Source organism: Urocitellus parryii, chromosome 7, assembly GCF_045843805.1.
Source record: "Urocitellus parryii isolate mUroPar1 chromosome 7, mUroPar1.hap1, whole genome shotgun sequence".
Lineage (NCBI taxonomy): Eukaryota > Metazoa > Chordata > Mammalia > Rodentia > Sciuridae > Urocitellus > Urocitellus parryii.
In genome coordinates, this window is record NC_135537.1 from 47606405 (window position 1) to 47621190 (window position 14786).

At 37.7% G+C, this 14786-nt stretch overlaps 1 protein-coding gene across 1 annotated transcript in view; it reads right to left on the reverse strand.

Moving 5' to 3' along the window:
- Positions 1-4521: 4521 nt before the first annotated feature.
- The window catches only part of Atp6v0d2 (ATPase H+ transporting V0 subunit d2), a 45486-nt gene continuing 35221 nt past the window's right edge, over positions 4522-14786 (reverse strand). Inside the window, exons 4-8 of the mRNA XM_026384773.2 lie at positions 14228-14307; positions 12785-12862; positions 8035-8211; positions 6229-6303; positions 4522-4683 (exon numbers count right to left, since the gene is read on the reverse strand). Coding sequence (XP_026240558.1) covers positions 4522-4683; positions 6229-6303; positions 8035-8211; positions 12785-12862; positions 14228-14307 — 572 coding nt within the window. The remainder of the gene's footprint in view (positions 4684-6228; positions 6304-8034; positions 8212-12784; positions 12863-14227; positions 14308-14786) is intronic.

The following is a 14786-nucleotide window of genomic DNA, read 5'->3' on the forward strand; positions in this document are numbered from 1 at the left end:
TGGATGTTTTGGATTATAATTTCAATTTAGTATGAGAGCAAACTGGTTGTGACCTTGGCCCCGTGTCCTCCCCATGATTGACATGACTGGCTGTTGTCCAGGTGGGTGGGTAATCCTTCCCCACCAAAGCAGGTACCCATGTCCTGAAGCTTGTTCAGCTTGTTTGGCTCAACACAATGTACTTGTAAGATACAGGGAAGATACGTGAGCACTTATATTTTATTTCTCAAATTAAAATCCTTTCCCATCCATTAATTTTTAAACTGTGATTTTCTTCTATTCCTCAGGCTCTGCAGTGGAGATTTCCAGCCTGGAGTCTATAAACCTCTAGGTTTCCCATGAATGGATTTTAGAGGGTGCATATTCCTTTCATATATTATGCAAAATTGCATGTGGATGTGCAGGTGTCTAACATTCTGAGGAAATATGTCTTAGTGTTCATCAGATTCTTAACAGGTATGTGAACCTAAATGATTAAAGTCACTGTTAGGATTCATGTTAAGTTTTATAGCTAAAATGAACTGATATTTTATGGAATTACACAGGGCACAGTTAAGTGGTGGAATGTTAATTCCCTAGAATATAATGTATGTTCGTTTATTTGTATATACAGATCTTGCAGATCTTTCCTATGATCCTTTTGCTGAAAGCCTTTTGAGGTTCTGAAGGATTTACTTAGCATACACTATGACTACCAGACTACCAGGTGAATTCATGTCAGTGAAGTTGGTGATGCTAACCAACTTGGTGTTGCTGTCAGTAAGAGAACCACACCAGCTAGCAAGCATCACCAGTATTTGAGTGCCTCAAGTCAAGTTCCTGATGTACTCATACATTTGTCAATGGTCCTGGCTTTTAAATGGCATCTGTGGATCTGGATAGAGTGATTATTCTCTGGGAACATCTCCTTTCTGTTATATTTATAGTCATACTGATCTATACATGTATCTTATTTACTTATTCTCCTTTCTTTCCAAAGATAATTCCAACTTGCCTTCCCTGATATAAGCAGTCAGGGATCATCCTTGTTGAGCAATGCTGTACTCAGCCGAGGATCAAGCCTTCAGTTAGTGGCTGACACTTAAAACTGTACCACAAGGTGACTACGGGGAAAGGGAGAGCAGGTGGAAAGGTCATTGATGGGAGGCCAGATGCAGTGATGAAGATATAAGAGAGGAGAAATTACTTAAGGAAGGAGATTTGGGCCTTATTATAGTTTCTACATTTTATTTTTGTATATATATATATATATATATATATATATATATATATATATATATAGATATAAAATGTACACCTTTTATGGCTATGCAGTCATCCAAAATGACATCAAAAGTTCTGGGCTCAGCGACTGAGAGACATAAGGGATGAAATCACTAAGAATGATGCCCTTTGATAATGTCACATATATTTCCTAGCTATTCTTAGTCATTCTCTCTCCCCATATATGTTACACACACACACACACACACACACACACACATACATACGAAGTTTTTAATGCTTCCATATACTGAAGTAGAGAAAAAATGACTCAAAATGAATCATACAATAGGGAGAATTTTGGTCCTGAATCACTAGGACAAAACAGAGTGAAATTATAATTGTCTCCTTTCCTTGTCTTAACTGGATTTAAGACACTGCTAACAGCATTTCTAAGTGGTGAACTTACAAGTTATGATTAACAAGCTCCTCAGATTTGATGATCATGGAGTCTTTCTACACTGTACAAAGATTCCTTAATCTTCTCAATGTCATACTATATTGCTGCCATGCTGGGCAGAAGGAGAAGAGGCACTTCAGACTGGTTGACAGAGTACCTTCATGGTCTAAAAATATTTAGCCTTGGGTCAAAATGCATCCAGATGCAGAACGGCCAGGTCCACTTTCCCTCAGTGTTCCTTTTTCCTGGAGCATCAGAACAAATGATATGACTTATTTCATCTTAGATATTCTCCAAACATCCTGAGAATTGCAACTCTTACCTTTGGAGCCCAAAGAGCACTACCAATCTCCTGAATGCAAAACCTCCTTCAAGGTCTAACAAGTTCCTGCCCACAGAGAGGCTGAAAAAAGACTTGGCAAAACCATGAAAGCAATGCTGAAGGGAGCAGGGAGGGAGAGAGTGCAGAATGGTTGGAAGACTCCAGGAAAGAACAAGCAGGACTGGCTGCAGCCTGCAAGAATTCTGGGTGTGCCATCATTGGAATACAATGTTCCCAGACCAAATGCACCAGACAAGAGAAGTGGAAATTTGAGAAGTTGAAGAAAGGCTGGGAGCAGGGCAGGGAAGAAATGGTGAGGAGCATCAGCTTTGTCACTTAGAATCAGAAATACATTTTGCCTCATTGTTTCCCAGCGTTCTATAGACCTGACTTTTTGGCCTTATATGATAAAGTGTTTTTCAGAGGTCTATGTTCTTCATAGTAACCCAGTTCCCTGATGCCTGATGGAAAAGTCAGATCCCAGCTCAATCACTTGTAAACTCTGAAACTTCAGGGCAAGGTTTTCAAATTGCAACTGTGTGTATCCTTTTCAATGATTGGGCACATTCTATTTGCCTCAAGAGATTGTAGATTCTCACAAAAGCTGGACTCTTGAAAGGCTAAGGAAGGGTTTTGAGTCTTCATATACAAGGAAAGTGAGTATAACTTCAGCTTGCAACCTGTGGCCCACGAAGGGTCCTAGACATAACTTGCAGAGGGGGTAGGGAGGAGTCATTCTGAGAAGCATTTCCATACCCTTCTGGTATTCCTTTCCTATCAATTTTGATTTCCAATCTTTATAGATGCCCTGACCCTGAAAATCTACACAGACTAAAATGGAAAACAAAAGTCTCCCAGTGCAAGTCCTACTATGAAGGACAGTGGCCTGAGCAAGAGAGGGAGGATACTTTCCATCTCAAGGGCCATTTGGTCAACAGGTGCTTTGGCTTCAGCTGATGGGTCTGCACTTTGGTCCTGCACAGCTACCATCAAAACTTGGGTGTAGGCTGGGACTCCTGCATGGGGTACTTTACCACTGAGCTATATTCTGAATCCTTTTTATTTTCGAATGGTGTCTAAGTTGCTGCGGTTGGCCTTGAACTTTTCTTTTTTCTTTTCAAATATATATATATTTAGTTGTTGATGGACCTTTATTTTATTTATATGTGGTGCTGAGGATTGAACCCAGTGCCTCATACATGCTGGGCAAGTGCTCTGCCACTGAGCTATAGCCCCATCCCATTTGAACTTTTCATTAGGTCTGATTTTTAACACGACCAAGTAAGAATAGGAAAAGTACTGCAGGGTTAATTAAATGTCTAAGTAAAGTCATTAGGTACTTGGCTTTCTTGGTCTTATGTGTCACTATTTTTATGTTTAAAAAAATCCCCATTACTAAAATATTTTACTAAAAATTTTGGATTTATGCATCTAATTCTAGATATATGTGTATATGTAATCTCTATATTCTCACTTAAAAAAGAATTCTCAAATAGCTACATTTTGTTGTTGCTGTTGTTGTTGGTGGTGGTGTTGGGGATGAAACCCAAGGCCTTGTGCATGCCAGAGAAATACTTTACCACAGCTACACCCCCAGCCCTGTATGCGTTTAATTTTTAAAGCATAGCAAACACAGATTTTAGATTTAGGATTTAAAATATAAATATATATATATATATATATATATATATATATATATATATATATATATAAATTTAAAATATATATTATATTATATATATAATTACATATATATAATTAAAGAAAGGACTTGAGCAGAGTTTTGCTGCTTTTACTCTGTCGGAGTAGCATTATACACACTTTTTCTGAGGTTTTATGGAGAATCCATACTGTACAAACAATATCTGTGATTTTTGCTTCTGAATGGAAAAACAAAAAACAATTAGTGAGGTTATTTTTCTTCTCTGGTAAAGTATGAAGGAACCACAAAAAAAAAAGAGATAGTTTTCCTTTTTATTTAAAGAAAGTTGTGAGAAAGTAACCCATTAACAAATTTAACACTACTTGCATCAAGGGAATTGTGTAGCATTCTCAATTCTACCAAGGCAAAATGTCTTAGAAAAGAAATGTAACATTTCTCATTAAATGTGGTCTAAGTTGGCTACATCCAGCTTTTGATTTTTATGGATGTCGAGGAGAAAAGGCAGTTAAAAAGTAAAGGAGATTTTCAGTATTTGGGCCTGTGGAGGAGCATGGAAAAGAAAGAATATAATATTTTCATTAGGTCTGATTTTTAACATGACCAAATAAGAATAAGAAAAGTACTGTAGGGTTAATTAAAACTAGTGTCTAATTGAAGAATGAAACATACATTTGGAAACAAAATTTAAGGCTGCTTAACAAAAGAAATGCTTTGTTTCAGGTTGGTTGATTGGGTTTGCAGTGGATCTACAATTCACCAAGGTACAGTGTGGCTTATTTTTGTATAATTTAGATAATGTAGCATAATTCCTTTTGTTTTCCTCAGTAACTTTTAACATTCATGATTGTCTGCATTTGAAGCCTCCATATTGGCTTATAAAATGGGAATGTAACTGTTGATTTTAGTTCGATGTCTCTGGGAAATGCATTCTGCTATCCACACAACATTTCTCATTTCTTGTTCCTTCAGCTTTACATATGCATAAAACACACCGTAGTGGAACTGCCTGTTGAATGCCAGCACATTCATTTGTACCTGAGGAAGGAAAAAAAACAACACGGGTGATCAACTTCTCTGGAACATACTGCACTTATGAAATAATATTAAGCTACAGACTGGCTTCTGTTCAATCAGTGCTTATTTGAATTTAAAAAGACAATATCCAAGTTGGGCCAAATGGAAGAAGAAAACAGTAGCAATTCAGTAAGTTCTAAAGGGAGCATTAGAACTTTGACCAATGCAGAAAGCAGCACTTTAAAAAACCAAGTGTATAGACTCATAATACAAACTCCAAATTTTAGCAGCACTGCTGCTAGGGTAAAGATTGCTAGGTGTATTTTGGAATGTGTGTCTAACTTTGTACTAATATTTGTCTGGCTTCCACCTAGTGAACTTGTCTCATTTAAGTATTCTTGGCCACAACTTTTAAAAATTGAAAAAGGTATTTAGGGTGTCTAACTCCCCTCCAGGGCAATGTCACAGGCTCCTGGAATTTAGATTGAGTGATATTATGAGCTTTTTAAAGATACTTGGCAGCAATTTTCCATACAGTTGTTTTATTCTGTAAAAGCTAAGTGAGCAAACAAAAATTGTCAAAAATAATTTTTTAACTGGAATAAAGTAGGAAATTCCTTCCTTTGTTTCCATTTTGACATTTAGGATGGAAAAAAGGAGAAGTATTTAGTTCCTCATGTAGCTCTGAAAACACTGCACAAAACAGTCAGGAAGTGGAGGCTGCCTCTGTTCTCAGCAATAGATACTTATCCCTGCCAAGGGCAGCTTCTTTAATAGTCCCTTTTGCAGCAGTAGCACAATAATGTGGAATTTAGAAAGAACCCTAATATATTGGGTAATTTGCATTGTTGTTGCTTTTTTCTATGACAGACATGAGAACTCTCAGAAAATGGCTAAAGGGTAGGTACAAGAAAGTTTCCAAACGGCTTTCGGGAGCCAATCCAACCCTATTATTAGTTTCGGTCAGATTGAGATGGAAGGACCAATGATTTCAGAGAAATGAATACATGAGAAACATTCTCTAGATTTGGGGGGAATTTACCTGGTTGGGGGGAAACACTTTTGTTAAAACAGTCCAGTAGTCCACTAATTGACTATACATGAGTTAAGTACTCCTCTGCCTTTTTTAAGGAAAGAGAAGAGTCTAGAATCTCCAAATGGATTTCCATATAAATAATTCCTAAGATTTAAAATCGTGTCCATGTGTTTTAACCACGGAAAACCCTTCCTGAAGGGAAAATGGATTAGAACGAGATGTACCAAACGGTGAATATTGTCAATATTTGATGGTGAGGAGATACTAACTGGCTTCTCTAGTTAATTATGGAATAGCTGCTTTCCTCCAGAGCATCCAGGGTTGCACATCTGTTTTTCCAGGACAATTCCATATGAAGCTATCATGTGTAAGCCGTAGAACCTTGGCACTCCAAGTCAGCCATTAATATGCTATTAATTGACATGCATTGATTGGCCTGCTCAACTACAAAAAGAATACCCAAACTAGAGCATATTTAAAGCCCACAGTAAAAGTATGTTAACTGATAGCCTTTTTTATTTATATCATACCTCATGCTCATAAAACACATCTTCCAATGTCTTTCCCCCATTGCCACCTACAGCCTCAAACAAAGGCTTGTATACCTTAAAAACAAAGACAAAGATTAATTTTTAAGAAATCTTCACTTATTATTAATGTATGTGAATATATTTTTCTAGAAATATAGAAATTGTGAATTAATTTATTTTTTTTAAATCTATACCAGAAGCCCTGAATATTTTATGTAGGATCTTTGGTCTCTGGTCTGGACAAAAGAGAAAAATAATCCAAATAATAAGAGTGTGGATGAAATTCTAACCTCTTCACTTATTCGGGGATACAAGGCAAGAGGCAAAAGCTGACATTCTAGTCTTAACATACACTGTCAGAACTAATTACACACTCCAGTTCTTTGGACTCAGTGAACGCTTATAGTTTGATCAATATGGGTTCATGAGGGGAGATGACAACTGATAAAATTCACATGAAATTTCAAATGTGGAAGGGATGGGAATTGGGGGAAAGCTCCAATTTAAAACTGTGTTGAATAGTCTCATGTAATTATAGGTGAGATGTTATGAAGGTCCATGTATCATTTGCTGACTTTTCTGTTTACTAGAGGGCTTCAGAAATCCACAGGAAGGGCTGGGGATATAGCTCAGTTGGTAGAGTGCTTGCCTCGCATTCTCAAGGCCCTGGGTTTAATCCCCAGCATCACAAAAAAAAAAAGAATTCCATAGGAAAAGATGAGTGTCATTCTAGTCCAGGTAAAAGTTACCTGGAGGGTATGTAACTGTCAGAAGTCAGAGGGAATAGAATCTGGGATGAGATATGTAACCTTGAGCTGAGAAGCTTCAGGCTGTTTTAGAGTAGCTCAATGCCAGCAGAGGGGAAGAATCCCAGTAGTTCTCTTTCCTCTCCCAGTTTCTTTTCTTTCTTTTTCTTCCCTCCCACCACATTCTGGGGATTGAACCTAGTTGTGCTTTATCACTGAGCCACATCCCCAGCCCTTTTTAAATTTTGAGACAGGGTCTTTCTAAGTTGCTTAGGGCCTCCCTAAATTGCTGAGGCTGGGCTTTAACTTTTAATCCTCCTGCCTCAGCCTCCTGAGTCACTAGTATTACAGGTGTGCACCACCACATCCAGCCTCTCCTGATTTCTGCTACTCAGCAAAAGGAGTGGAAAAATGCATGCATATCTCCATTCTTGTCTTGTAGTCCAGATAAATATTTGGCCCCTTGCCCTGTTTCCTCAATGAGTACTTGAAAAGACCACTGGGTCAGGGTATTGCACATAATTTTGACATGAGCTCACATTTCCAGAATACCACATCAGTCTCTTGGGTAACTTGTTTTATCGAGCTCTTCAAAGGAGTGCTCAGGTGGCCACTCCTTAGAGATTTAAACAAATACTTGCTTGGCAGGAACCTTAAAAAACACACTTGGACCAGTAATTTGAAGTATGTCTTTGGGAGAGATGATTCTTTGTTACCTAATAAACTATAACTTCTTTTGACAGGAAGTATAAATTGGATGTGTGGACTTCTAAAGCATATGTGAAGAAATTACACAAGGTAGCAGGGTGTGGTGGCGCATGCTAGTAATCCCAGCAGCACGGGAGGCTGAGGCAGGAGGATTGAGACTTCAAAGCCAGCCTCAGCAACTGTGAGGTGCTAAGCAACTCAGTGAAACCCTGTCTCTAAAAAAATACAAAATAGGGCTGGGGATGTAGCTCAGTGGTCAAGGGTCCCTGAATTTAATCCCTGGTACAAAAAAAAAAAAAAAAAAGAGAAGAAATCACACAAGGTGCTTGGGGCACCTGGGGTAATTACGTACTCCGTAATGATCTGCTACTCTCTTCATCTGGTCAAAGTCTTCCACTTGAGCCAACAAGCGCAACCCCTCAGGATGGAGCTTTCCACAGGTCGGATAGAGGGTCTCCCGGTCTTCCTTGCTCAATTCAGTGCCAAAGGAGTTAAGAGTGATGATGAAAGCTCGTCTGTCAGCCTCAAACTGAATTTGCAAGACAAAAATCAGTAAAATCTAATAATCTACAAAATGGTCTAAACAAAACCTTAAGCAGGCATTCATTTCTGAAGTGATTTGCTTTCTTTTCCTGACCTCTGTCTAATTTGAATGCAGACATATTATTAATGTTCCCTTAGTCTCTTTTTGGAAAGGAGTAACTTTGCTTCCCAGAGCAGGATCTCACAGAGAGGTGATGGCCTGCGACCCTTGAAACCCCACCAAGTTTTATTTCCCAGACACCCTGCACCTCATGTGGGCTACTACAGTCACATAAAAAATGGAGACTAATACCATAAAAATGGGAATACTATGCATTTATACTGCAGTCAGGGACAGAATAAGACCATATAAGTGGAAGTACCTAGCACAGTCTTTGGGGGAAAAAGTGCATTTCATACAAGTTAACATCTTTTTCTGAATGTTGATAGTATAATTGTGGGTGTGGGTGTGAGTGCACGCCTGCACATGTATGTCCAGGCCCTCATGCAAGCTAGGCAAGTACTCTACCACTAAGTGATATCCCTAGCTCATAATTTTAACCATTTGTTTGTATTTTCATGGTTTGGATTTTATTTTTTAATATCCTTGATTAGCTATAAAAGAAAATCCAACTCTGTACCTAAGAATTCTATGGCTTGGGTGAGTTATCTTCCTCTCAGAGCCTATGCTTCCTTATTCATAAGAGGACAGGGTTGGCTACATGATTCTCAAGGTAAGTCAATATAAAGCCACTAGGCACCTGAGCTTCCATCCTCATGTAAGACCTAGTTCATTCAATCACTCATTCTAGAGACTTCCTTCTTTTCATTTGCTGTCCATGTTTTTACTATCTCTTGGTTCTCCTTCTACCTATTCTGACCATTCCATCTCACTCTATCCCTCCAGGATTCCTCTCCCACCTACCCTGGTATTTGCCATGGTCACTGGCCTCAGAAACTTGAAGTGCCTTATACTTACACATTAATTTGAAATCTGTGCCTGTGTTTTATGCTCACTGCACTCTTAGATCTTTGAGGGATCAAATCTCTTCTTCCTTGTTCATTTTTGAATAACTAATGCCCAACACACAGGAACATCTTAACTGTTTACTGAATCCAATAGAACAGTCTGTGGTGTTACTACTTTCCAAGTTCTCTAAGCTTTTCTACAATGTTGTTACTCAAGAGTATTTCACAACTCAGTAGGAGTTTGTCACTAGGAAGCCCAATGGAAATGCAGAGTCTCAGGCCACAGTCCAGACCTACTGAACCAGAATCTGCTTTTTAACAAGTTTCTAAGGTTATTCATGTGCCTACAGAAGCTGAAAAGAATGGCTCTATGCTATCCTTTAATCTTACTTCTGATAATTAACCAGTGACAAAACCAGACTTGCAACAGATTTTACTGGAATTTACTGTTTGTTAGAACAGGTGTTTCCTATCAGAAGGAGAGTGAGAGTTTTGTCTGATCCATTTGATTGCTCTCATGGAAATTATGGGTGGGCCAGGAGCCGGGAGTGGCCCAACTGGGAAGCAAAAGCAGCTGCCTCTGGCTACTGAAGAGCACCAGACCTGTCAGTAAGTTTAGACCTTGAAGGGACAAGAGAAAAAATGCCAAGAGGGAGATTCACAGCAACAAGAAACCTTAAAATAAAAATTAGGGCAGGAGGAGCAACAATGGAGGTGATTGTCCCAGATGTTCTTTTATGTGTTTTCTAGTTCTAAGATGTTAGGATTTTGAGGCGAGAATTAGGGCAAGGTAGGCAGCACTGCAGATATGCCAGACAACAGAGGCCACGCCAGAGGAGGAGCCTGAGTGAAGGAGGGCATGACATTTTGGAGGAATGATTGTAATTCAAACATGGGGAAGCAATTAGAGAGGTGGGTGGACTGGTAACTGGGGAGAGAACATGAAGGGCTTAACATGCCCTGTCAAGAACAGAGGACTTCAACAGACACAATAGTTACGGGAACATTCTGAACACTTGCCAATTCCTTGTCCTTATTACTACTTTTTCCCCTAGCCTGCAACACATAGACCCTGTACCATACCTCTGCATGTTGAATTCCTACCTATATTTGAGGGCCCCAACAAATGCCATTTTTCACAACAAGCCCTTCTATTTCTTCCCTAAGTGGACATGATTTCCTTTGAACCCCTATTATACTTTCATTTCTCTTATAGTATAACTACGTGCATATCCACCTTTATTCCTACTGTAGAGGCTGTGTGTGTGTGTGTGTGTGTGTGTGTGTGTGTATGAGTGAATCCTCTCAGTCAAAAGAACTATAATTTTAGAATTAGGAAAAGACTATTCTTTGATCATCCCTAAGTGAAGTTTGACAAGATCTGACTACAGGAAATCAAATGGGGTGATACTGGTTTGATTAAGCTCCTGTTTTCTTTGCAGGGAACTGGGTTCCCGTGTGGCAAAGTGTATGTTGGATGCCCTTACTAGTCTAGGAATATTCATTTTCAAATCATAACTTATTTTTATTGTTGTTAAGAAAAAACCATACTATTGACTTATTCAGTAATTATCAGTTGCCTATCATAGAGTTGAACTGATCAGGTCACACATTGCCAGTTCCTTAAAGGAAAAAGGATACACCTGGTGGGGTTCAGAGAGCAGAGGTGTCCATGGCAATGGAAGGGTGAGGTGAGCTGGAATCCAGCCCAACCTTATTGCCTGTGTACTGTATCATTAACCATTTACAGTAGATGGAAGATCAGGAACAAAAGGTGATAGTATACTGCAATGTATTTGTTTTGAATTTTAATCAATTTCTTTTCTTCATATGGAAGTACAATCTTATAATGAGGCCAAATTTTCACATGCAAGTCTAGGTTTATGCTCTCTTCTTCCATTAAGTGAGATTAAATGAGCATGTATATGAAACTTTATAAATTTATCTGTAACTGCACAAATGAAAGGAAGGTGATTATATGATGAAAAATATGTATGTAAAATGAACAGATCTTTTCTGAACATATAATTAGAAAAGTTATAATGTTGTCCAGGATTCCATGTACAGCTGTATAGTGGTAGCTGAATCTTCATTTTTAATAGTTAAAAAAATTATTCTAATTTGATAGTATTTTGAGGATAGGAAAGAGAAAATGAAAACAGTGGGCTTATAGTTATTTGGTCAAATTCTTTCAGGGGCAAACATTTTTCTAACACTATTGTGTCTTTTTACACCAGTGAGGATTACAAAAACATAATTCTTACTGATTTCTGAATTTTTAGGCCATACAGTAGGATCTTGCTTATGAATTAGTACTTTATACAGGTCAACTGTGAATGGTGAAGTTCATACAGAGCTGACAACCAGGAGCCAGGCTGCCTGGTTCAGATCCTGACACTACCACTTACTAGAGTTGTAACAATAGGTAAGTCACTACCTTTATCTGTGCCTCAGTTGTGCTTTCTGAAAACCAAATACTAAAATGCCCATTTTGTTGTACACTTTTGAAGTCCATATGAATTCATGTATATAAAGCACACAGGATAGACTATCACATAGTAAATGTTGGCTATGAATAGCACCATTTTATACCTTTTGAAAAGTTATAAGTTTTAACAAAACTTTTATTTCACATACTTCTAGGTTTAAGATATACAAAACCACTTCTAAACCACAAAAATGATGCCAACTAAAAACTAGTTGTGAACGATAAATAATAAGACTTTTTCCAATAGGGAGACATTTTTATAATAAATTATACTTACTGTGTGGCTAAATTGATGAAACAAAAGAGAACAGTTTCATAAGATCATGAGGTTATTCATGTTATATGACCAGCATGAAAGAGACTAGCTCGCTTTCTGATTTTAAGTTTGTCATGAAAAAAAAAGTTATTTATTTATTTGATACCTTCTTCCTGTATAACATGGATAAGGACAAACATAGTTTTGGAGTTCTTTACTTTTTGGAGATCTTTACTTCAAGCAGTGCTATGGATTTAAGAATTTCAACAGGGGATAGCTACATATTTTTAACTGTAAAATTTTAATGATTAGATATATGAGGAAAACTAATTTCATATATGCAGTAACAGAACATTAGGTTAAAATACATGCAAATGATGTTCAGTTGTTGCTGCTTTTTTCTTATGTTGCTTAGATTTTTCTTGAAATCAGAAGTCTTTGGGTTACCTCAATATCTATCCACCTGTGAAGTCAACATAACAGATAACCTATGATTAAAAATATTCTTTACATAAAACTTAGTTTCAGAGGACAAAACTTCCCTGCCCTGAACATGCATGCATTTGTAAATCCACCTTCATGCAAGAGGACCTCTAAGCATAGATAGAATCATGGTGATAAAGAGGAATTAAAAAGAGTATAATATCTGCTGCAGAGGTAGACAAACCAGCACTCCACCACTGAGCTATGCCCCTGGGCCCCAGGCAAATACCACTCTTAATTTAAGACATCAAATGATATATATAATCAAGTGTCTGCTTATTTTTTACATGGCTTCTAAGATAAAAAAAATATAAGCAGGGTCAAAACAAGAAAAAGTATGTAAACACATTATTTGGCATAAAATATTCAGGGGCTCTTTCTTACCTCAAGAATGGGACACATAATTTCTGCTGTGACATCACCATGATTCTTACAAAATTTGTAGAATGCCTCAAGGTAAGACTGAAAAAGAAGAAAGATCATAAAACAATAAAATGAATATGTTTTCCTTTTGGAAATTTCTAGATCAGTTTTTATGGAGTATTAAATGCTATAATGGCAACTGAATTATTATTTTTTCCAATAGGGAGACATTTTATAATAAATTTGGTAGACACTTTCATGTTGCGGCATGTTGCACAGTCTAAAAAAGAACTCCATAAAAGAACAAAATGGCACTTATCATAACTTATAATTACGCATTTTTTTGCATGGTTCTTGAATTATTTCATATGGTTAATTCTGGCTATTCTAACAAGAGTGCCAAGTTCTTTTCTAAGCTTAGCAAGTGATTTTAGCGGCCCTGTGCTGACATTTAATCTCTCAGAAACATATTTGGGATGACTTGAGTGTGAGGATATATTGGAAAGACAGACTGGGTTGCAGGGTCAGACTGCCGGTGTGTGAATCCCAATTCTCATGCTCACTAGTTAACTAACATCTACCAAGGAAACCCTATATCTCCATGTCTCAGTTTTTTCACCTGAGGAATGGGTATGGTAGAAATCCCCGTTTGGCTATTAGATGAAGTAAGTTAAGGCCTAAAAATGGCTTAGAGTGGTGCCTTCTGTTAGTTATATCTCAGGGACATCTCCTTAAAGCCCACATCTTTTTATAAAAAGAAAAATTGCTTGTAGTACAATACTTTTGAGAGGACCATGTGTTTGAGCTAAGCCTGCTATACATAAATGACACTATATATTAATTTATCCTGTGGGAGTATCCAAAGATGCTACAAAGGTTGGAATGAAAAAGGGCAGATTTGCTCAGTCCATACACAAGGCTACTCTAATGGTGGCAGCACAGTCCAGACAGTTGGATTGTGCAAAGTGGTGTATGTGATGTGGCGGCCACCAGTTTTTCATTTTGGTGATTGCGACACACTGTACTTTAAAATTGTGTGGGCAGGTTAACTATGAGATGTGGGGACTCTATAACAGGATCAACGACAGAGAGAGACACTACATAGCAGAAGGTTTACTATGCATGCTGGTTACTTTAAATGGATTGATATGGTTCACCCCACTCTTTTATCCATCCACCTACCACCATCCAAGCAACACCTTTTATATTCTGGGCACTGTGCATGGAGCTAGGAATACAGAAGTACAGGGCATGCTATGTCCTTTCAAAAATCTTGTTGGCTGAGGGAAGCTGACATGCATGAATGCAATGGGAAGACAGACAAAAAAGAACTACATTCCAAATCTGCATAGCTTCATTATTATAGAAGTTGGCTGATGGGCAAAGTAACTTTTGTTGATAAAGAACTCTGGTTATGATACATCGCATAATCAAGAAAAATATAATACTCAGGAAAACCATTACCTTATACAGTTTATTGCGCAGCAATTCAATATTCAGCTCATCTAGGGTATTTTCAGACATACAGTCTTGAAAGAATGGAGCTGAAAACAGAAATTTATCATAAAAAAATAAATAAATCAAAGGCAAGATTATAAAGTGTAGATAACGTTTCCTGAACACACGACTCTGCTCACTCCTAATGAGAACACTATGGAGTTGCAATCTACAGACTCAATAAGGCTAGCAGGAATTAAGATGATAGAAGTTATAGAGCATTTACTATGAATGAGGCCTGGACACTGCTCACTGTACTAAACACTGAATTCATTTTGGTTTATTTTAATCTTCTCAGCACCTTGGAACTACTCACTGAAGGCTCACTTTTTTAAATCCCTCCTTTATATCCCCAACACATGGCTGCTTATCTAGTAGTAATATTTATCATTTGCAACCTAATTTATGCTGTTATGAATAAAAATTATGTCACAGTTAGTTTGCAAAACTCTGTTACCACAAGATATGATTTTTTCCAAAATGAAGAAACTGGGATAAATTGAGTAGTCTCAAGTCACCTTGGTGA